The sequence below is a fragment of the Oncorhynchus masou genome, chromosome 27, assembly GCF_036934945.1.
Source record: "Oncorhynchus masou masou isolate Uvic2021 chromosome 27, UVic_Omas_1.1, whole genome shotgun sequence".
Taxonomy (NCBI): domain Eukaryota; kingdom Metazoa; phylum Chordata; class Actinopteri; order Salmoniformes; family Salmonidae; genus Oncorhynchus; species Oncorhynchus masou.
The window spans coordinates 51,092,019-51,116,503 of NC_088238.1; the positions used below are offsets into that span (position 1 = coordinate 51,092,019).

At 45.0% G+C, this 24,485-nt stretch overlaps 1 protein-coding gene across 2 annotated transcripts; it reads left to right on the top strand.

Annotated features, from left to right (window-relative positions):
• The first annotated feature begins 1,344 nt into the window (after positions 1-1,344).
• On the top strand, positions 1,345-24,263 carry LOC135516373 (hepatocyte growth factor activator). 2 transcript variants are annotated; one of them, XM_064940638.1, is made up of 14 exons: positions 1,348-1,702; positions 1,857-1,920; positions 2,601-2,694; positions 4,330-4,403; positions 4,715-4,858; positions 5,125-5,256; positions 7,723-7,833; positions 8,125-8,299; positions 8,922-9,019; positions 12,460-12,745; positions 18,592-18,731; positions 22,869-23,009; positions 23,404-23,546; positions 23,965-24,263. In XM_064940638.1, the coding sequence occupies exons 1-14, from the start codon at positions 1,649-1,651 to the stop codon at positions 24,136-24,138; spliced, it is 1,830 nt and encodes a 609-aa protein (XP_064796710.1). In that variant the 5' UTR covers positions 1,348-1,648; the 3' UTR covers positions 24,139-24,263. The 2 variants fall into 2 exon arrangements, with proteins under 2 accessions (XP_064796711.1, XP_064796710.1); XM_064940639.1 differs by lacking the exon at positions 23,965-24,263 and having other exon boundaries at positions 1,345-1,702; positions 23,406-23,494.
• The last annotated feature ends 222 nt before the right edge of the window (positions 24,264-24,485 follow it).

The following is a 24,485-nucleotide window of genomic DNA, read 5'->3' on the forward strand; positions in this document are numbered from 1 at the left end:
AAAATAACACAGACACTGGACAGAGGAAGATTGGGAAAAAGTGTTATGGACAGACTAATCTAAGTTTGAGGTGTTCGGATCACAAAGAAGAACATTTGTGAGACACATACAAAATGAAAAGATGCTGAAGGAGTGCTTGACGCCATCTGTCAAGCATGGTGAAGGTAATGTGATGGTCTGGGGGTGCTTTGGTGGTGGTAAAGTGGGAGATTTGAACAGGGTAAAATGTATCTGGAAGAAGGAAGGCTATCACTCCTTTTTTCAACGCCATGCCATACCCTGAGGACAGCCCTTAATTGGAGCCAATTTTCTCCTACAACAGGACAATGACCCAAAGCACAGTTCCAAACAATTCAATAACTATTTAGGGAAGAAGCAGTCGGCTGGTATTCTGTCTATAATGGAGTGGCCAGCGCAACCGGATCTCAACCCTATTGAGCTGTTGTGGGAGCAGCTTGACCGTATGCTATGTAAGAAGTGCTCATCAAGCCAATCCAACTTGTGGGAGGTGCTTTAGGAAGCATGGGGGGAAATCTCTTCAGATTACCTTAACAAATTGACAACTAGAATGCCAAAGGTCTGCAAGGCTGTAATTGCTGCAAATGGAGGATTCTTTGACGAAAGCAAAGTTTGAAGGACACAATTATTACTTCAATTAACAATCCTTATTTATAACCTTGTCAACATCTTGACTATATTTCCTATTCATTTTGCAACTCATTTCATGTATGTTTTCATGGAAAATAAGAACATTTCTAAGTGAATCCAAACTTTTGAAAGATGGTGTATATCATTTCATTCAACAATAGATGTACAAATCTCAGACTGCCCCTTTAATTATTAATGTAGCTTGAAATAAAACATCTTTAGAATGCAAATCCTTATTACCAAACCTGATTCAAACATAGACCTGTAAAACCCTTATCATTTGGTTTATAAGATTTTCACATTCCAAAATTATCTTTGGTTTGTTTGGTCTTCTCAGTCTGTTTGCCCAATTGGTAAATTATTAACAGTGTTAGTTATCATTAAAGTGAACAATTTCATATTTGAGCTGCACATTATAACACACTTTTTTTATCGGTCTTGTAAACTGTCAGAAATCCTGTAAGACTAGGTCTCATTGTGTAATTTACTATAGCATCTGCAGGGATGTCAAATATTGCAACCTAAGAAAATTAGAGGCTTGGTTATGGGACAGTGGGTATTCTTGCCACAGCACGCCGCACTTGGAATTTTACAACTCTGGGACGCTGCATGGCGACCAAGCTCAGATCGAGAGGAGGGATCCCGCACCGTCACCCGCCCCCATCTGCCAAAAGGTTACTTTCCATTACATCAAAAGATCCGCTCTTTCATGATATTGCAGGTTTCCTCGTGGGCGTGTCGTGAGGGAAAATGTTCGATGTTTTGCGTAGAATAATGACCATAACCGAAAAGTCTGTCTAATGACCAAATTGATTTACAGGACAGTATCGCTCTTGTAGGATTTCCCACGTTCTCAATGACCAAAAGCAGACGGAGTTCTCTGGAGTTGACAGATAAGACGTGACAACGTTTATCTAACGGACCTGCTTCAGGAAATTTACTTTAAAACATTTTGCGTGCGCATGATATCTACGTCAGCGACCAAACAAGCTAAAATATTATGATGCTATACTTTGTGTTACTTTTCCTACCGTATGTCCTCAGTGCACGGACGGTAAGCGAATTTAAAAACAGTTATTTCTTACAATTATTGCAGTGCTAGAGCGCAACCAGTGAACCGTTTGAAGAGGCATATTTTTACGTGCGTAATTTGGAAACAAAGTAAACGAACAATTCATTACTTTAACTTTGTTTCACTTTGATAACAGCGAATGGTACTCCCTGGATATGAAACCTTACGTACGAGAAATGGGAACGAAAATAGTCACAAAGGTAATTATTTCCTATTCACGTTAACAACATAAAGCACCTGTTTGATTGATTACAGCTTTGTGCGTAATCTTCACTATCCTGTAGGCCTCTTTGTTTATGAAATGTTTAAATATTTTGTTTGTATAATAACTTTACACAATTGTATAATACAGCCCACCAACCATTTTACCAATCAAGAACTCAGAGATAATGATCTCATTCGTCGATGCAGTAGGAATCCAGTAATATTAATTTTGTGTTAAGGGTCCACATCTCTTTTCATATCAGAACAATGATTAGGCTGTCTAAGGGAAGGATGAAGTTATGAGATTTATGCTGCCCTTCTACTGGGCCTCCACAGTAATATAACTTAATTGGGTCCTGGCTGGAGCCACTGTCAAACTCAAAGGATTCATTGTCCCTCTGACGCCATGGGAGAACACCTGGTTGTTCATTAGCATATTCACATTAAATTGCCTCTATTCTGCCACAAAGTGGTTTTGTTTTAGAGTTTTTACTTTGAATATGATTTTTTACTTCGAACTTGATCTTGTACTGCAAACTAAATGAAAAAAGTTGAAAATATTTTTCGTTTTCTTGCAGAGAATGCAGAATTGACCACTAGAATATGTGTATAATTAAATATGATGACTTGTACTGATGATAACCATATGTATCTAACCCTGTTTCTGTGGATCCAGTTCTTACAGTAGATAAGAAAGAATGTAAGTTCCCGTTCCGTCAAGGAGGAAGCATTCACCACCACTGTATCACCATCAGTTCATCCAGACCTTGGTGAGTCCAGTGTCAGTCATCTCAGCTTATTGTTAGTCACTCTAGTATCCACTGTTTTGGAGACACAACCACTTCAACCAAATACACACAACACAACATTGCCACACATTTCCATTACTTGAAAGAGATACCTCACTCTTGTACACTCAAACGGGGTTTCTCAGTTATTTTTATTTAATTTATTTTTTTTAACTTTGTTTAACTAGGCAAGCCAGTTAAGAACACATTCTTATTTTCAATGACGGCCTAGGAACAGTGGGTTAACTGCCTTGTTCAGGGGCAGAATGACAGATTTGTTGACTGGTGAGATGACACAATCATACACGCATAAAGACACTCACGCATACACACACGCATAAACACACACAAAGACCATCCATCTCAATACCTTATATTACTATAATAATATAATGACTTAATTATAGTCCTCATTAATCCAAGGGGAATTGCTCTACAACACAATGAGTATGCAATCTTCCACGAGCTAATCACTATGTGACCTAATTCAGCTATCTTAAAAATGGCCTAATATGTCATCACTAGTCAGCACTGCTAATTTATTCACCATAAACTGTAATGAATATGCTATATGCTATATAACATGTTTATAACACGGTTACTCTGGTTTAATAACCTGAGTTAATGGTTTAAATCAGTGGTGTAAAGTACTTAAGTAAAAATACTTTAAAGTACTACTTAAGTAGTTTTTTGGGCTATCTGTACTTTACTTTACTATTTATATCTTTGACTACTTTTACTTTTACTTCACTACATTCCTTAAGATAATATTATACTTTTTACTCTATACATTTTCCTTGACACCCAAAAGTACTCTTTACATTTTGAATGCTTAGCAGCACAGGAAAATGGTCCAATTCACGTACTTATCAAGAGAACATCTCTGGTCATCCCTACTGCCTCTGATCTGGCAGACTCACTAAACACACATGCTTTGTTTGTAAATTATGTCTGAATGTTGGAGTGTACCTTTGGCTATCCGGAAATTGGTGCCGTCTGGTTTGCTTGATATAAGGAATTTGAAATTATTTATACTTTTACTTTTTATACTTAAGTATATTTGATTAATTACATGTTCTTTTGATACTTAAGTATATTTTAAACCAAATACTTTTAGACTTCTACTCAAGTAGAATTTTATTGGGTGACTTTTACTTGAGCTATTTTCCATTAAGGTATCTTTACTTTTACTCAAGTATGACAATTGGGTACTTTTTTCCACCACTGGTTTAATGGTGTATATCAATGATGTCATGTCTCAAATTACAGTCTTTACTTGTTTTGATTAAACTCTTGTATTGTGAAAACGACGAGACCACAGATGTGTGTCTCATAACCACAGCTGTTGGACAGGAAGTGCTATGATATAGGTCATCATCTGTGGAACTGCGCTGCGGCTGCAGGGTAAATCCACTCAGGCTATGACAGGGCTACAGGCGTCTGCAAGTATGAACAACTAGGATGTTATTCAATATGGATGGTGTTCTTGCCATCTTCCACTCAGTTCTCGCCAGTTGTCAATGCGCTGTTGATTTGCTATCTGACTCCTTGATCTCAATGGCTAAGTTGAAACTGCTGTGAGTGCTTTACAGGAATGTTTTTATTTCTGAATCATAGGTGTTCTCTGACGCACAACTTTGATCGGGATTTTCTGTGGGGATACTGTGCAGCTGTGACCACTCAACCCAGTGGTAAGAGGTCATTTCTGTAGAACCGTGGGCAAGACTTCATGGTCTACTAAGTCTCTATTGTCTCTGTGTATGTATCTATAAAATCTTAGATACACATTTCCTGCTATTTATAGTAGTGGTATGCATAAGCATGGACTATTTTTCAATCCGTCTGGATCTTAGTGCGTTTTCCAAATGTTCTCTTACAGCTTTAAAGCTAATCACGCCAAAATTGGTACATACTATATTCTGATGTTACTGGTGTACTATACTGTTTCTTACTAATGTTTTCACTAATATAGTTCCTTGTGTATTTGTTTGATGTGTGTCAGTGTTCGTCCACTCATCACGCAGATTCACAGACCTGTGTCAGGTGAATCCCTGTCAAAATGGCGGCATCTGCACTCTGGTCCCCCACAGACGCTCCTTTGAGTGCTCCTGTCCAGAGAACTTCACCGGGAGGCACTGTGATCAGAGTGAGTCACTCACTATCATACTTTCTATATGGACTTGTGTTTCAAAGTAGTTTCAATTGCCAATTAGGTTTTACTCTACATTTAGAAGTGTGGAGGTGGTAGAGAATCTGTCTACCCTTTTGAAAAATAGAGCGTTGACCCATATCTTGCTCTTCACAGTGCCAAACATAAACGATGCCCCCTAACACCTCATTGACCTGTTCCCTTCCTCCTCCTCTCACATTTCACCCAACTACCTTTTATCCCTCTGTTCTCCCCTTTGTCAGGGAAGTGCTATGAAACCATACACCTGAGATATTATGACATCGGAGAATCCTGGGGAAGGATCTACCACCGTAATGTGGAACGGTGCACATGTGTGGACGGGGAGATCTCCTGTGAGAGAGTCCGCTATACCGGTAACGTTCATGCTTTCTTTCAACCTTTGTTGCTTTAGCCACTCCTTGCCATGTATTTTTGTTCTTGTTATCTTTTGTTAAAAATGCGAGTGGAACCTTAGACTTGATGAGGTGCTGTCTCTTGGCAGGGGAATGGGCCCCTTGAGGGGCCCCTAAAACCTTTGGAGTATGAGGGCTTCTCTAGTAAATCTCTGTTTCAATTCTTCCCATTCCGGCATTCCTCAATCTCCCACACCTCTCAGATGATCAGGCTTTAGTCTCGGCTGTGTTGCCAAGCATCACACTGTTTTCTCAATGCCTTAAAGGTTGGAGGCGGTTTGGGCGAGGCTACCAGGCCTTGAGAAACCCTCTGAACCTCCCAGACAAAAAAACAAATCACATCACGTTTGTTCCCATAGAGCAGGGATGGCAGCTTTGATAGGGGTGGGGGACACAAATACATGGAAATCATCATGAGGGGCCACAGTGGCTCGTGGGTCTGCGTACCACCCTCCACCTTGGAGCAAAACATTTTATCTGCACCCCTCATGACAGTGAAGATAAATATTTTTAGTTTTAAAGTAAATTTCCTGCAATTCTGTATATTTTGCCATGGGGCGTAGAGAAAATGTTGCCGTTTAAAGCAAGTTTGCTGCAATTCTACACATTTTGCTATGGGGCAGAGATAAAATTTTGAAATGGTATAAATCATTTGATGCAGTACCACTTTTTTTGCCATGGGGCGGATGGAAAAATGTAAAGTTTTAAAGCTAATTTCCAGCATTTCTCCACATTTTGCCATGGGATGGAGGGAAATGTTTGTGGTTTTGATAACTGATGATCAATGGGCCCCATCCCGGTCGGCAGTTCGACCATGCTTACTACAAGTTTAGACAGCTGCCTGTTAGACTAACTTACCAATCTAAAACAATTTAGCTGACATGGGTTAATTGAGTGACTGCTGATGCACAATCACATTTTGAAATTGTACCTTCTGTATTCTACTATTCAAACTCTCAACAGTAAGTTGAGACCCGGACAATTGGTTTGTGGTCCTACTCTAGAGATACCAAAAACAGGGTTGGCCGTATCTTTGATTCTACTCTCCATGGTTACAAGTGTAGCCTTGCTGTAGCCTTTCTCCAGACCTTGATGAGTTCAGTGTCAGCAACCTCAACTTATTGTTAGTCACTCTAGTATCCAGTGTTTTGGAGACACAAACAACCACTTCAACCACATACACACAGCACAACATTGCCACACGTTTCCATTACTCAAAGAGATACCTCACTCTTGTACACTCAAAGGGGTTTCCCAGTGACACAATCACACACGCATAAACACACGCACAAACACACACACACACACACACACACACACACACACACACACACACACACACACACACACACACACACACACACACACACACACACACACACACACACACACACACACACACACACACACACACACACACTGTGTGCACAAAAAAGTGCCTAACCACTAACCCCACAATGTCTGTAACCATCCATCTCAATACCTTATATTACTATAATAAATATAATGACTTAATTATAGTCCTCATTAATCTAGGGGGAATTGCTCTACAACACAATGAGGTGACTGTATGCAATATTCCACGAGCTAATCACAAAGAGACATAATTGGGCTATCCTAAATGGCCTCATATGTCAGTACTGCTAATTTATGGGCTAATTGAGTGACTTCTGACGAAATTGCACCTTATTGCATTCTATTATTCTAATGCTAAACAGTAAATTGAGACCCTGACAATTGTTCCATGGGCCTACAAAAAGGGGGCCGCCAGTTGCCCATCCCTGCTATAGAGATACCAAAAGCAGGGTTGGCTGTCTCTTTGATTCTACTCTCCATGGTTACAAGTGTAACCTTGCTGTAGATGAAAAGACAGATTACATGACTCAACGTGACTCAGGAGGGGAGTGTGGGACACGCCCGAATCTTGCTGAGGGGTCTTTCATCTCAATGGGGGATGTTTTATGGGACTTACAAAAGAGAAAGGCATTTTGGAGAGCCCGTTTGACCGGAACCTGTTTTGTCATGGTAGGATTTTTATAAGGTTATGCAAACAAATGGGATTTTGCACTACCATTTACTGGCAGAACTTCCCCTTCGTCTAGTTTGGTACAGAAGGACTTGCCTTTTCCTGCCCCCACCTTGCCAGAACTACATGTCAAATCTGACAACTACACCGTTGTCTGTGTTAGTGAATGCATTTCTCCCACTATACGTTTACAACCCTGAACCATAAGCACTCTAATGTAGGTAGTCTACTGTCTCATGTTGGTTTTGGTCCAAGTTAACACCCTTAAAGCACTGATGCAAGACCAGCTACTGTGTTTATCATGCAATGGTGGGAGACAGGAAATGGGTGGTTGGAACTGATCCCAGTGCTGTGGTTTGTCATAATGTAATATACCTGATGTAGTGTGTAACTGTCTTCAGTCTGCAGTGAGAACCCCTGTGAGAACGATGGCATGTGCCGTCTCATCACAGCCACCAGGGAGGAGGTGTGTGCCTGCAGGCCTGGCTACAGTGGACCCTACTGTAGCATCGGTTAGTCCAACCGCTACATGCTAACACAGTTACAGTTACATTGCTAGGTTAGCCTAGTTTAGCATAGCTTTAGCTTAGAATTACTAGTCTGAGCCAGAGGTCATTCACTGAGATAGAGAGTAGATTTTATGATGTTTATCTTACTATGTGGTTACATGTAGACCATAAACATTTAGATATTCCAAAATAAAGCAAACCGACAGTCACGCACACGCTCTCATAAATTAACACATAAACACAGGAAACTGTGATATACTTATTTTCTTATCCCTCACATCTCTTGTTGTTCAGCTCCAGAGGCAGAGTGTTATGACAACAAGGGCACAGACTACCGTGGCGTGGTGAACACCACCGTCTCTGGTGCTCACTGTCTGCCGTGGAACTCTGACCTGTTACATGATGAACTCCACATGGGCACTGTGGAGCACGCCACCCTCAGGGGCTTGGGGGAACACTCCTACTGCAGGTGTGTGCGGCATTATGTTGTCTTTATTCCTTTAAGTCTTTATTGTCAACCAATCTGGCTTGCCAGAACAGAAGTGTAAGCCTGTCTATGCTTCATGCCACCGCTATCACAGCACTATCATTCTACCCCCCCCCCCCCCTGTCTGTCTGTCTGGTTTTGATGGTGATATGGTTATTCTACCAGCTACTGCCAGAGGAGGGGCTTCCCCCTCTGACTCTGGTTCTTCTTGTTTTTCAGTGCTATTCAAACTTTTTCAGCAGGGACCCCACCCACCCAAAATATAATGACGTAACCTTTAAAATCGCTAAACAAACGGATAAAAATATTTCCTCAATAACATTTTATTTTTCAAATTGTATTTCTCAAAAACATTTGTATATTGTCCCATACAATAATCTGTACTCTGAATGTTATGTTCCTAAATTTTTTTTTTTTGAGAGAACCCCTGCGAGAATGACGAGAACAGTTTTGTCGCAACCCCGACTTTGAATACCACTGCTCTTGAGGTTTCTTTCTTCTTGGGAATTTTCCTTGGCACTGTGCTTATGCTTGCTCTTTTGGGGTCCAGGCCTGGGTCCTGTAAAGTGTGTCATAACACCAGCATAACATGTCCACTGTCCAGAAACCCAGACGGGGACAAGATGCCGTGGTGCTACACCCTCAATGACAGAGCCATCTCCTGGGAGAACTGTGACGTTCCGTCTTGTGTCATGCGTTTATGTGAGTAACTGTACTGGGGCATCACGAAAGCAGTATTTTTTTAGCTGCTGCACTGGAAGCTTAATGTTTCCCAGAGTGAAAAGAGCACAAGCCACTTTAGCAAGTGTTCTCGGGCGTGAACCGTGTGTCGAAATCTTGAAAATAGAACCAGAGCATTATTTTAAGCTGAGCCGAGCAAGCTTCTCGCGGAGCAGCAATGCTGACGCACAGGTTTCATTGAAAATAATGGGAGTGTTGTCACGCTTGGCAAAAGTTATGCGTCGAGTGTAACAGGGCTGGTTGATGCTTTAGATAAAAGTGGGTGGAAGTGGGAACATGCTCCCAAGAGGTTTTCAAAATCTATGTAATTCATTGAGTGAGATTGATTGTCATGAATATTTGCCACTGTAGTCATCTGGTCATTTTGAGACATGCCCTTGTCATCTCACTATGAATAACCTTGTTAGATGACTCCACTTAAAGGATTGATTGATTATACCTTTGTGGATGAAGTTGGGTTAAATGCACCTGATACAAATAATAGAGCTCAGAGAGACTCGTGAGGGGCTTTATCCTTGATCTGAAATATGCATTTGTCAGTCTTCAATTTGTACTCCCTTAAAACGTTTAGGGGAGAGTGGGGTCAATTCAGTCAAGTTGAGACATCCTTGTTTCTAGGAAACCATACGCGTATAATTTGACCAAATGTATTAGGAAGAGGTCATCATTTCATGGAGTCTGAGGAGGAAGAAACCACATGGAAAAAGTGGTAAGTTAGGTAAAAAGATTTTCACCAAGTCAAATTAATTTAATTGTGTTTCATGATACTTGTATCCAAACCAAAGTATCTAGATAATTTTTGTAGATAATACTAACTTGTTCTATATATCAGTTGGGGTCTCTATAAGCTTCAATATGAGGTCCTAAACCTAGCATGAAAGTGTATTCTTGTAGCTGTGTGAGCTAATATAGCAAAACATTTTCCTTGGGGTATTTTGAGCCAGTGGCCATCAGGTAAGTTGAGCAAATTGTTGAGCCAATGGCAAGTTGAGACAAATTGAAATGTTTTCTTCCCAGGAGTAATGCAAGGCATTATCGCTGGGATATGAGGTAACAACAGGGCCTATGTTAAAAGTGTATAAAAAGTACAAAGTGTTTGTTAGTCACTCTAGTCACTCTAAAGACAAACAAGCGATTGTGATTGTGTTGAATTGTGTTTGGGAATTCATTTAAAAAAGGTTGTGGTAATATTTAATTCAGTACAGAATTGTGTTTGCGGCTTAACTTACCCTGTCCCGTAGCTTAATTTACCCCATACCTGGGGTAAGTTGTGCCAAGACACTACATTTTTTGGAAAAGCTGTTTTCAAAACTGTAATGTTTACATAAATTCTGATCATTTCCAGGGATACACAACATCCTGAAATATATGTAAGTATCTTTGTTAGAATTAATACAATATTTTCCTTGAGGGAATGATACTGAATGTAAAAAATAGCTCAATTTACCTCACTTTCCCCTACTGTATTATAATGAGTAATGAAGAGTTGGACAGCTTTCTGAATCTCACCAAAAGCTGCATCTCATTTAAGTGGAATAGAACCATCTCTGTTTTTATATTCCCCCAAAAATGTTATTCTCTGCTTTCACAGAACAGTGACATAACCCATGATACCTCGCCCTACGTAAAATTCAAAGCTCAGCACTTTTAATAAACAAATGGCCCTATTAGTGATAAAAAGAAGATTCTTGGAATTATACTACACTTAACTTTCCTGTACCACTCAGAAGAGAATGCTATCTTGACACAGGTAGCCTAATGTTTAAATAGAAAGTTAGTCAGAATAGCTAAGAAAAATGTGTTAATTGAGAAAAGGAAATTGAGTATCACTCAGAAAGTGCCAAATGCTTCTGCAGTAACTCGGCCAACTTGGCGCTGTTATATCATATGTCATGATGTCGTGGGTATGCACAGAAAGCAAAAAAAATGTTGGGCCAACTGCTATTCCACCACGGCATTGAATGGCAAATGTTGGGTGACAAATGGTATGCTAATCTGAATTTCTGGCAATGTGTTATTGGGATTCTTTTCAATACTTACTATAAAACAGCTATATTTGTTGGTTGTCTTTTCAGGGGGAAATGAGCCACTGGTAAAGTCCAAAATGATAAGAAGAGGTATACTTAGAAGCCTTGTATGTAGCGATTAACTGTATTCTGGTAGGTAGTAATTTTAAGCCTAGTAGCAGCAGTAGTAGTGTTAGTAGTAGTATTTGTAGTAGTAGTAGTAGTAGCAGCACTAGTAGTAGCAGCAGCACTAGTAGTAGTAGTAATAGAAGACTACTACTAGTAGTAGTTTAGTATTACCAGTTTATGACTAGTATTACCCTATCACATGTTGACAATGAAATCAGTGCTCTTCACAGTGAATGTGAACTGATTTGAAATGAAACCCTTCTAAACTTAAATATGTAATATGCAGAAATCGCTCCCCCATTTCCTGGTTGCCAAAATTCTAATAGTTCGCCTAATTTCAGTTTTATGTGACAAATTAAGCAAGTATAGTGTAGAGAATCATTGTACCATCTAAATCGCTGTGAAATCCTTTTTCCATAACCAAACATATTGTATTTTCAGCTGTTTGAAGCTGGTGTACACAAGTGAAGGTAAAAGATGGAAAAATGAAACTTAAGAACTAAAAGCATAGAAATGGGACACGTCTACCGCTTCTTAGATTTGCTTTAATGAGAATTTATATGTGAACTTGGTCACTCCAGATTTGTATGAAATATGACCTACAGTTCCTTCAGAGAGTATTCACACCCCTTGAATTTTTCAAAATGTTGTTGTTACAGCCTGAATTTAAAATAGATTGGATTTTAGATTTTTTGTGGTCATTGGCCTACACACAATACACCATAATGTCAAAGTGGAATCATGTTTTCAAAAATTTTGTGTAAAAAATCTTGAGTTAAAATATGAATGACCACTGATTGGCCTGCTCATCCTCCTCTAGACCGCTGATTGGCCAGCTCATCCTCCTCAGGGCTATCACATCTGGAGCGGCAGGTAGCCTAGTGGTTAGAGTGTTGGGTCAGTAACCAAAAGGTTGCTCGATCGAATTCCTGAGCTGACAAGCTAAAAATCTGTCATTCTGCCCCTAAACAAGGCCCTTAACCCACTGTTCCTAGGCCATCATTGTAAATAAGAGCTTGTTCTTAACTGACTTGCCTAGTTAAATAAAGGTAAAATAAACATCATTCTCTATGAGGAAATAGGAAGTGTTTGTGAAACAGTCTGTTTCTGTCAGTCTCTTTTCTTAAAATTATCCTTTGGCCACAAATACGAGTATAGGACGAGTCAACAATGTTATTTGGGTATGAGTTAACAGAATATGAACTTTAAAAGTTACATTTTCCCTGGACAGTTACTTTAAGTCTGCTTCCCTGTTCCCTCACACAGCTTCTTCTCGGAGAGTGGTACAGTTGCCACGGCCGCCACCGCCACCTAACGTCCTCCCTGACACCAACCAAACCAATGACGCCAAGCCAGCCAAGAAGCCTGTGTGCGGAAAGAGGCATAAGAAGAGGATATCAGTGGCCAAGGGTCGCATCCTGGGTGGCAGCTCTGCCCTGCCCGGTACCCATCCCTGGATGGCAGCCCTCTACATCGGAGATGACAGCTTCTGCGCGGGCACCCTGGTCTCGTCCTGCTGGGTGGTCTCTGCTGCACACTGCTTCTTTCGCAGGTACTGTAGAATTAGAGGATATAGACACTACACTACTACTTGGAGCATCCATTTGTGTTGATTATGTCATCACCTATTTGAATTTTACCTGGAACCAAAAGGGTTCTACCTGGAACCAAAAAGGGTTTGTCAAAGGCTTCTCCTTTGACAGAATTGGAACCCTTTTAGGTTCTAGGTAGAACCTTTTATTGTAAGAGTGTACTCTTAGGGGGCTTCTTATTTTGTCACCTGTTTGTGTGGTATGCAACTGTGATTCAATTCTACCATGCTGCATTTATTGAGGGACCATGTACAATAACAAATAAATGTTAAGCTTAGTAAGAAATAAAGATTGTCTGATCATTTCAATATTTGTATAGGTGTTTGCTTGGAATTGTTGCACTGGTACGTAAAGGCAGCAGAGTATACGAGGTTTAGGGTGCTAGCTTTCACATTCAACCTTCAACCTCACATTTGCTCACAGACGCTCATGACTTTGACCGTAACTGTTATGTACTTGAGTGAAGACCCAAAAGCGGTTTTAACAGAAAACAGAGTTCTTTAATGAAAAACAGGAATGGCATAAATCCTCTTCCAACGTAGTCAATGGAACAAAAGAACGTAGTATAATGCAGGATGCACCTGCCAGGCAGACTCCGACAGGATAGGACAAGGTGGAAGCAAACGGGACGACAGCTTGCTTCTGGCATCAAAAACACAAACAAGAATCAGACACTGAAAGTAGCAGGAACAGAGAGAGAAATAGAGACCTAATCAGAGGGGAAGAGAGAACAGGTGGGAAAGAGTGGATGAGCTAGTTAGGGGAGATGTAGAACAGCTGAAGAATGAGAGACAGAGAAGGTAACCTAAAAAGACCAGCAGAGAGAGACAGAGTGAAGAGAAAGGACAGGAACAGACATAACAAGACATGACAGTACCCCCCCACTCACCGAGCGCCTCCTGGCGCACTCGAGGAGGAAACCTGGCGGCAACGGAGGAAATCATCGATCAGCGAACGGTCCAGCACGTCCCGAGAGGGAACCCAACTCCTCTCCTCAGGACCGTACCCCTCCCAATCCACTAGGTACTGATGACCACGGCCCCGAGGGCGCATGTCCAAAATCTTACGAACCCTGTAGATGGGTGCGCCCTCGACAAGGATGGGGGGGGAGGGACGAGTGGGGGCGCGAAGAACGGGCTTAACACAGGAGACATGGAAGACCGGGTGAACGCGACGAAGATAGCGGGAGAAGAAGTCGCACTGCGACAGGATTAATGACCTGAGAAATACGGAACGGACCAATGAACCGCGGGGCCAACTTGCGAGAAGCTGACTTAAGGGGAAGGTTCTGAGTGGAGAGCCATACTCTCTGACCGCAACAATATCTAGGACTCTTGGTCCTACGCTTATTAGCGGCCCTCACAGTCTGCGCCCTATTACGGCAAAGTGCCGACCTGACCCCCTTCCAGGTGCGCTCGCAACGCTGGACAAAAGCCTGAGCGGAGGGGACGCAGGACTCGGCGAGCTGAGATGAGAACAGCGGAGGCTGGTACCCGAGGCTACTCTGAAAAGGAGATAGACCGGTAGCAGACGAGGGAAGCGAGTTGTGGGCGTACTCTGCCCAGGGAGCTGTTCTGACCAAGACGCAGGGTTACGAAAAGAAAGACTGCGTAAAATGCGACCAACAGTCTGATTGGCCCGTTCGGCTTGACCGTTAGACTGGGGATGAAAGCCGGACGAGAGACTGACGGAAGCCCCAATCAAACGGCAAAACTCCCTCCAAAATTGAGACGTGAACTGCGGGCCTCTGTCGGAAACGACGTCAGACGGAAGGCCATGTATTCGGAAAACATTCTCGATAATGATCTGAGCCGTCTCCTTAGCAGAAGGGAGCTTAGCGAGAGGAATGAAATGAGCCGCCTTAGAGAATCTATCGACAACCGTAAGAATAACTGTCTTCCCCGCTGATGAAGGCAGTCCGGTGATAAAATCTAAAGCGATGTGAGACCATGGTCGAGAGGGAATGGGAAGCGGTCTGAGACGGCCGGCAGGAGGAGAGTTCCCAGATTTAGTCTGCGCGCAGACCGAACAAGCGGCGACAAATCGACGCGCGTCACGTTCCCGAGTGGGCCACCAGAAACGCTGGCGAATGGAAGCGAGCGTACCCCGAACGCCGGGGTGGCCGGCTAACTTGGCAGAGTGGGCCCACTGAAGAACGGCCGGACGAGTAGGAACGGGAACGAACAGAAGGTTCCTAGGACAAGCTCGCGGCGACGGAGTGTGAGCGAGTGCTTGCTTTACCTGCCTCTCAATTCCCCAGACAGTCAACCCGACAACACGCCCGTTAGGGAGAATCCCCTCGGGGTCGGTGGAGACCTCAGAAGAACTGAAGAGACGAGATAAAGCATCAGGCTTGGTGTTTTTGAGCCCGGACGATAAGAAATAACAAACTCGAAACGAGCGAAAAACAGAGCCCAACGAGCCTGACGCGCATTAAGTCGTTTGGCTGAACGGATGTACTCAAGGTTCCTATGGTCAGTCCAAACGACAAAAGGAACGGTCGCCCCCTCCAACCACTGTCGCCATTCGCCTAGGGCTAAGCGGATGGCGAGCAGTTCGCGATTACCAACATCATAGTTACGTTCTGACGGCGATAAGCGATGAGAGAAAAACGCGCAAGGATGGACCTTGCCGTCAGAGAGAGAGCGCTGAGAAAGAATGGCTCCCACGCCCACCTCTGACGCGTCAACCTCAACAACAAACTGACTAGAGATGTCAGGTGTAACAAGAATAGGTGCGGATGTAAAACGATTCTTAAGAAGATCAAAAGCTCCCTGGGCGGAAACGGACCACTTAAAGCACGTCTTAACAGAAGTAAGGGCTGTGAGGGGAGCTGCCACCTGACCGAAATTACGGATGAAACGACGATAGAAATTAGCGAAGCCCAGAAAGCGCTGCAGCGCGACGCGTGACTTAGGAACGGGCCAATCAATGACAGCCTGGACCTTAGCGGGATCCATCTTAATGCCCTCAGCGGAAATAACGGAACCGAGAAAAGGGACAGAGGCGGCATGAAAAGTGCACTTCTCAGCCTTCACATAAAGACAGTTCTCCAAAAGGCGCTGGAGGACGCGTCGCACGTGCTGAACATGAATCGAGAGAGACGGTGAAAAAATCAGGATATCGTCCATGTAAACGAAAACAAAAATGTTCAGCATGTCTCTCAGGACGTCGTTAACTAGTGCCTGAAAGACAGCTGGAGCGTTAACGAGGCCGAAAGGAAGAACCCGGTATTCAAAGTGCCCTAACGGAGTGTTAAACGCCGTCTTCCACTCGTCCCCCTCCCTGATGCGCACGAGATGGTAGGCGTTACGAAGGTCCAATTTGGTGAAAAACCTGGCTCCCTGCAGGATCTCGAAGGCTGAAGACATAAGAGGAAGCGGATAACGATTCTTAACTGTTATGTCATTCAGCCCTCGATAATCCACGCATGGGCGCAGGGACCCGTCCTTCTTCTGAACAAAAAAAACCCCGCTCCGGCGGGAGAGGAGGAGGAGACTATGGTACCGGCGTCGAGCGAAACCGACAAATAATCCTCGAGAGCCTTACGTTCGGGAGCCGACAGAGAGTATAATCTACCCCGGGGGGAGTAGTTCCCGGAAGGAGATCAATACTACAGTCATACGACCGGTGTGGAGGGAGAGAAGTGGCCTTGGAACGACTGAACACCGTGCGCAGATCGTGATACTCCTCCGGCACCCCTGTCAAATCGCCAGGCTCCTCCTGTGAAGAAGAGACAGAGGAAACAGGAGGGATAGCAGACATTAAACAGGTCACATGACAAGAAACATTCCAGGATAGGATAGTATTACTAGACCAATTAATAGAAGGGTTATGGCGCACTAGCCAGGGATGACCCAAAACAACAGGTGTAAAAGGTGAACGAAAAATTAGAAAAGAAATGGTTTCGCTATGATTACCAGAGACAGTGAGGGTTAAAGGCAGCGTCTCACGCTGAATCTTGGGGAGAGAACTACCATCTAAAGCGAACAAGGCCGTGGGCTCCCCTAACTGTCTGAGAGGAATGTCATGTTCCCGAGCCCAGGTCTCGTCCATAAAACAGCCCTCCGCCCCAGAGTCTATCAAGGCACTGCAGGAAGCAGATGAACCGGGCCAGCGGAGATGGACCGGAAAGGTAGTGCGTGATCCAGAAGGAGAGGCCTGAGTAGTTGCGCTCACCAGTAGCCCTCCTCTTACTGATGAGCTCTGGCTTTTACTGGACATGAGGTGACAAAATGACCAGCGGAGCCGCAGTAGAGACAGAGGCGATTGGTGATTCTCCGTTCCTTCTCCTTGGCCGAGATGCGGATACCCCCAGCTGCATAGGCTCAGCATCCGAGCCAGCGGAGGAGGGTGGCAGTGATGCGGCAGGTGGCAGTGATGTGGAGAGGGGAGCAACGGAGAACGCGAGCTCCTTTCCACGTGCTCGGCGACGAAGATCAAACCGTCGCTCTATGCGAATAGCGAGAGCTATTAAGGAGTCCAGACTGGAAGGAACCTCCCGGGAGAGGATCTCATCCTTAACCTCGACGAGGAGACCCTCCAGAAAACGAGCGAGCAAAGCCGGCTCGTTCCAGTCACTAGAGGCAGCGAGAGTGCGAAACTCAATAGAATAATCCGTTATGGATCGATTCCCCTGACATAGGGAAGACAGGGCCCTGGAAGCCTCCTCCCCAAAAACAGAACGGTCAAAAACCCGTATCATCTCCTCCTTAAAGTCCTGATACTGGTTAATACACTCAGCCCTCGCCTCCCAGATTGCCGTGCCCCACTCACGCGCCCGTCCGGTAAGGAGAGAAATGACGTAGGCGATGCGGGCTGCGCTCCTGGAGTAAGTGTTGGGCTGGAGAGAGAACACCACATCACACTGAGTGAGGAATGAGCGGCACTCAGTGGGCTCCCCAGAGTAACACGGCGGGTTGTTGATCCTGGGCTCCGGAGACTCGGAAACCCTGGAAGTGGGCGGTGGATCGAGGTGGAGTTGGTGAACCTGTCTAGTGAGGTCGGAGACTTGGACGGCCAGGGTCTCAACGGCATGTCGAGCAGCAGACAATTCCTCCTCGTGTCTGCCTAGCATCGCTCCCTGGATCTCGACGGCGGAGTGAAAAGGGTCCGGAGCCGCTGGGTCCATTCTTGGTCTGATTCTTCTGTTATGTACTTGAGTGAAGACCCAAAAGCGGTTTTAACAGAAAACAGAGTTCTTTAATGAAAAACAGGAATGGCATAAATCCTCTTCCAACGTAGTCAATGGAACAAAAGAACGTAGTATAATGCAGGATGCACCTGCCAGGCAGACTCCGACAGGATAGGACAAGGTGGAAGCAAACGGGACGACAGCTTGCTTCTGGCATCAAAAACACAAACAAGAATCAGACACTGAAAGTAGCAGGAACAGAGAGAGAAATAGAGACCTAATCAGAGGGGGAAGAGAGAACAGGTGGGAAAGAGTGGATGAGCTAGTTAGGGGAGATGTAGAACAGCTGAAGAATGAGAGACAGAGAAGGTAACCTAAAAAGACCAGCAGAGAGAGACAGAGTGAAGAGAAAGGACAGGAACAGACATAACAAGACATGACAGTAACATTGCTATTTTATGAACACAAACTACAGTATAATAATATTGAGTTTGAGTAAATATTGAGTTTGAGTAAAACAGCTACTCTGAAACACTTGATACAGACAGCCCCAGGACTTAAGTTATTGATATCATACAAATGAAATATAATTGTATTCAAGTGAATTCATGCGACATAATGGTCCACTACTAGCGACAGAGAAGGATGAGAAGGATGTGTTTCTGTCCTCAGTCCCCTTGTGTCGAAGATCCGTGTGATTCTGGGTCAGCATAATTTCAACGTTACAACTTCGGACACCAAAACCTTTGGAGTGGAGAAGTACATCTTTCCAGGCCGTTTCTCTGTCTTCAATCCAACTCTCCATGACATTGGTAAATATACTATGTCACGCTCCTTTTCACTCTCACTGATTATTTGCATACACTCACACTCACACAAAGTTTACATTATTGCACATGCTCTAACACTGACTCACACACGTCTTCCTAGACTACAACACTCCCCCACACACAAAGAAACACACACACACTCTCACACACCCCAGTCTACGTGTCGGCAGCGCACGCTCTGTGCTCGCAGCTGTGCATCTTGGAACAGCTGTCTCCAATGTGAAGACACAAACAGACACACACATACATACACATACATGTCTGACAGTGTCTGAGCATCTGTGTCCTTTCAAAAGGTACTCCCTCACTTTTTTCTCTCTTTTCCTGATCTTTCCCAATTTTACAAGAGCTATTTTCTGAAAGGAAAACAGACATTATTTAATAGTGGAGCAATCGTTCTGTGTTTTCATGATTCAAGATTTTGAATAACGACTACACTACATCCTACAGCGTTCTATAACTTATCTGAATGACTTCCCCACTCCAGGTCGTAATCGTAGTGTCACGCCTTGGTCTTAGTATTTTGTGTTTTAGTTAATTAGTTGGTCAGGCCAGGGTGTGACACGGGTTTATTGTTTGTTGTAATTCTTAGTGGGGTTTTTTAGTTATTGGGATTGTGGCTGATTAGGGGTGTGTGTTGCATAGGTTTGGCTGCCTGAGGCGGTTCTCAATCAGAGTCAGGTGATTCTCGTTGTCTCTGATTGGGAACCGTATTTAGGTAGCCTGGGTTTCACTTTGTATTTCGTGGGTGATTGTTCCTGTCTCTGTGTTAGTGTTCACCAGACAGGCTGTATAGGTTTTTCACGTTCCGTTTGTTGTTTTTGTTATTTAATGTATCGTCATTTGTTCTATTAAAAACATGAGTAACCAACACGCTGCATTTCGGTCCGACTCTCTTTCGACAAACGAAGAACGCCGTTACAGAATCACCCACCACACACGGACCGAGCAGTGTGTCAACAGGCAGGAGCAGCCCAAAGAGGAGCTGCGTATTAAGGATTTCTGGACATGGGAGGAAATCCTTGACGGGAGAGGACCCTGGGCTAAACCAGGGGAGTGTAGCCGCCCAAAGGTGCAGCAGGAGAAGAGGAAACAGGAGCAGCCCAAAGAGGAGTACAGTATGGACTATACGACGTGGGAAGAAATAGACAGGTGGGCGGCCGACCCAGAGAGAGTGCCGGAGCCCGCCTGGGATTCGCTGGAGCAGTGCGAAGAGGGCTATAGGAGAATGGAGTTGAAAAGAAAGACACGGCAGCGCAGAGCGAAGCCCCAAAAATTTCTTGGGGGGGCTCAATTTCTTGGGGGGGGGCTGTGTCAGGAGACAGACCTGAGCCAACTCTCCCTGTTTATCGTGAGGAGCCAAGGAGGAGACCAGAACCGGTGTTGGAGGTGAGCGAAGCAGAGACTGTGAAGGAGTTAATGGGGAAATTGGAGGAGAAAGTAATGAGGGAGTCGCTAGCTTGGTGCTTTAGGTATAAGATTCGTCCGACGGAGCGTGTCGGGGATTTAATGGCACCTGGGTCAGCGCTCCATACTAGTCCTGAGGTGCGTGTTAGTCGGCTGGTGAAAAATGTGCCAGCCTCACGCACTAGGCCTCCTGTGTACCTACCTAGCCTTGCACGTCCTGTGCCAGTCCTGCTCTCAGGCTCTCCAGTACACCTTCACGGTCCAGTCCATCCTGTGCCACCTTCACACACCAGTCCTCCGATGGTAGCTCCCCGCACCAGGCTTCCTGTGCGTGTCCTCGGCCCAATACCACCAGTGCCAGCACCACGCATCAGGCCTTCAGTGCGCCTCGCCTGTTCAGCGCAGCCAGCGCTTTCTCCCTCTCCTGCGCTGTCAGAGCCTTCCTCCTCTACAGCGCTGCCGGAGCCTCCTGCCTGTATGGAGCAGCCAGAGCTGCCAGTCTGCATGGAGCAGCCAGAGCTGCCAGTCTGCATGGAGCAGCCAGAGCTGCCAGTCTGCATGGAGCAGCCAGAGCTGCCAGTCTGCATGGAGCAGCTAGAGCTGCCAGTCTGCATGGGGCAGCCAGAGCTGTCAGTCTGCTTGGAGCAGCTAGAGCTGCCAGTCTGCATGGAGCAGCTAGAGCTGCCAGTCTGCATGGAGCAGCTAGAGCTGCCAGTCTGCATGGAGCAGCCAGAGCTGTCAGTCTGCATGGAGCAGCCAGAGCTGCCAGTCTGCATGGAGCAGCCAGAGTTGCCAGTCTGCATGGAGCAGCTAGAGCTGCCAGTCTGCATGGAGCAGCTAGAGCTGCCAGTCTGCATGGGGCAGCCAGAGCTGTCAGTCTGCTTGGAGCAGCCAGAGTTGTCAGTCTGCATGGAGTTGCCAGTCTGCAAGGAGCTGCCAGTCTGCAAGGAGCTGCCAGTCGGCAAGGAGCTGCCAAAGCTGTTAGTCTGCATGGAACAGTCAGAGCTCTCAGTCTGCAAGAAGCCGCCAGAGCCGTCAATCTGCATGGAGCAGCCAGAGCCGCCAGTCAGCATGGAGCAGCCAGAGCTGCCAGTCAGCATGGAGCAGCCAGAGCCGCCAGTCAGCATGGAGCAGCCAGAGTCGTCAGTCAGCATGATGCAGCCAGAGCCGTCAGTCTGCCAGACTCTTCCAGATCTGCCAGTCAGCCAGACTCTTCCAGATCTGCCAGTCAGCCAGACTCTTCCAGATCTGCCATTCAGCCAGACTCTTCCAGATCTGCGAGTCAGCCAGACTCTTCCAGATCTGCCAGTCAGCCAGACTCTTCCAGATCTGCCAGACTCTTCCAGATCTGCCAGTCAGCCAGACTCTTCCAGATCTGCCAGACTCTTCCAGATCTGCCAGTCAGCCAGACTCTTCCAGATCTGCCAGTCAGCCAGACTCTTCCAGATCTGCCAGTCAGCCAGACTCTTCCAGATCTGCCAGTCAGCCAGACTCTTCCAGATCTGCCAGTCAACCAGACTCTTCCAGATCCGCCAGTCATCCAGGATCCGCCAGTCAGCCAGGATCTGCCAGATCTGCTAGTCATCCAGGATCCGCCAGTCAGCCAGGATCTGCCAGATCTGCTAGTCAGCCAGGATCCGCCAGTCAGCCAGGATCCGCCAGTCAGCCAGGATCCGCCAGTCAGCCAGGATCCGCCAGTCAGCCAAGATCCGCCAGTCAGCCAGGATCTGCCAGATCTGATAGTCAGCCAGGATCCGCCAGTCAACCAGGATTTGCCGGATTCAACTGCCTGGCTGGGCTTCATCTCAGTACTGGGCTTCTTCTCAGTACTGGGCTTCTTCTCAGTACTGGGCTTCCTCTCAGTACTGGGCTTCCTCTCAGTACTGGGCTTCCTCTCAGTGCTAAGCTGCCCCTCAGTCCCGAGCTGCCCCTCAGTCCCGAGCTGCCCCTCAGTCACGAGCTGCTCCTCAGTTCAGTGGGGTTCTGGGTGAGGACTATTCGGCCATGGTCGGCGGCGAGGGTGGATCATCCCAGGACGCGAAGGGGAGGAACTATGACATTTATGGAGTGGGGTCCACGTCCCGAACCGGAACCGCCACCATGGACAGACGCCCACCCGGACCCTCCCTATGGTTTTGAGGTGCGTTCGGGAGTCCGCACCTTAGGTGGGGGGGTTCTGTCACGCCTTGGTCTTAGTATTTTGTGTTTTAGTTAATTAGTTGGTCAGGCCAGGGTGTGACACGGGTTTATTGTTTGTTGTAATTCTTAGTGGGGTTTTTTAGTTATTGGGATTGTGGCTGATTAGGGGAGTGTGTTGCATAGGTTTGGCTGCCTGAGGCGGTTCTCAGAGTCAGGTGATTCTCGTTGTCTCTGATTGGGAACCGTATTTAGGTAGCCTGGGTTTCACTTTGTATTTCGTGGGTGATTGTTCCTGTCTCTGTGTTAGTGTTCACCAGACAGGCTGTATAGGTTTTTCACGTTCCGTTTGTTGTTTTTGTTATTTCATGTATCGTCATTTGTTCTATTAAAAACATGAGTAACCAACACGCTGCATTTCGGTCCGACTCTCTTTCGACAAACAAAGAACGCCGTTACACATAGGACATGAACAGGGGTTCTTAATGTACACGCCAAGGCTAAATAAAGATTAAATAAATAAAACAATTCTTCACCTTTTCCTGTCTTATGATAAGAATGTTTCTATTCCAACAGTTCTGGTGAAACTGAAAAAACAAGATGGCCACTGTGTGAGAAGGACTCAATTTATACAGCCTATCTGCCTGCCAGATAAAGCCATGACCTTCCCAGACTACTACTGTTGTCAGATCACTGGCTGGGGCCACATGCATGAGAGTAAGTGTTGTGTCAAAAACAGTCATCTGGTGTATTGCGTGTCCTTCACTGTACTGGTCAGATATGTCATTATGGTCTTGAATGTCTTCATATCACAACAATGTAACATCTCAAATAGACATCAATGCACCATGTCCAGTCACATGTTCTTCCATATAGGTCCATGTGTCCTATTCATGTCTTCACATTAATGTCTCACTGATGGAATTGTTTTCATGTGACCTAATGCTTACAGTGTATACGTCTATCCAATCACATGCGCTTCCATATACAGTAGGTCCATGTGTCCTATTCATGTCTTTACATGACTGTCATTTTTATCATGTGACCTATTGCTTACAGTGTATAACTCTATCCAAGCCATTATGGATTTATTTGCCTTATTTTCCCAAAGAGGCAAATAAATACAGCAACCTGCAGGAGGCCGGGGTGAGGATCTTCCCGTTTGAGAGGTGTATCCAGCCTGAAGTCTATGGCAACCATGTGACATCCAACATGGTCTGTGCTGGGACCGACCGATGTGTGGATGCCTGCCAGGTAAGAGTGCATAGACCTAGTGCTCCTTTTCTGGATCAAAATTTGATTAGAATAGAAGAGCATAAATGTTTTCTTGTACATTGTACAGTCAGCCATGTGATAAGGATGTGTAATGAGTGATACAGTATAATATATAGAGGAGCCTCTGGACTGTTTCGGTTTGAGTATAGTGGGTTGCGTTCACAGAACATGCATATGGAGGAGGCTGCTGTATAAATTGCATGGCTTTCAGCTGCTTTCTCTTTAATGAAAGGTTATGGTTAACTTCCCACCTTGTTTATATGTTGTGTTGTAATGACACAAATATTGAATGTAGGTAGGAGTGCCATTGGTTTGTTTAATATAAGGTTTCAAGGGGATGACTCATTGTTTGTGTGTGTGTGTGTGTGTGTGTGTGTGTGTCTGCTTGTTCCCCCAGGGTGACTCAGGAGGCCCCCTGGCCTGTGTGAAGGATGACGTCAGCTTCCTGTATGGAGTCATCAGCTGGGGTGATGGCTGTGGAAAGACTGGGAAGCCTGGTGTCTACACCAAAGTTGTTAGCTACGTCAACTGGATCAACACAATTATCAAGCGCAAGCCCAAGTCTAAATGAATGGACATCAGCCTTATTGTATGGACCTTACAGCTTGTGTCCTATTGTGGAAGAATAGTGATTTTTGCATAACTGTGAAATAAATATTATTTTGTGACTGAATAAACATTGTAAATATTGTTAAATATGTGTGTAACAATTCATTATTTATGTCTTGTTAGTGAGCCATCCCCAAATGATAACCTTCAACTCATTTGGTCAATTGCAAGTAGGATTTCTTTAATATATTTTGATTAATATCACCTGTTGAAAAATCACCTGTTGAAAAATCACCTGGAAAATTCTGTAAGTTTGGGTGGGTGCGGTTCTGTGTGTTTGCGTTGGTGTCGGATGGGCGTGCACGAAGC

What these genes read in the sequence shown, in the direction of transcription:
- LOC135516373 (XM_064940638.1), top strand. Translation starts at nt 1,649, where the DNA reads ATGATGCTATACTTTGTGTTACTTTTCCTACCGTATGTCCTCAGTGCA. An exon ending in GAACGAAAATAGTCACAAAG is followed by an intron (nt 1,921 to 2,600) that starts GTAATTATTTCC and finishes CTGTGGATCCAG; the next exon opens with TTCTTACAGTAGATAAGAAA. An exon ending in GATGTGTGGATGCCTGCCAG is followed by an intron (nt 23,547 to 23,964) that starts GTAAGAGTGCAT and finishes TTGTTCCCCCAG; the next exon opens with GGTGACTCAGGAGGCCCCCT.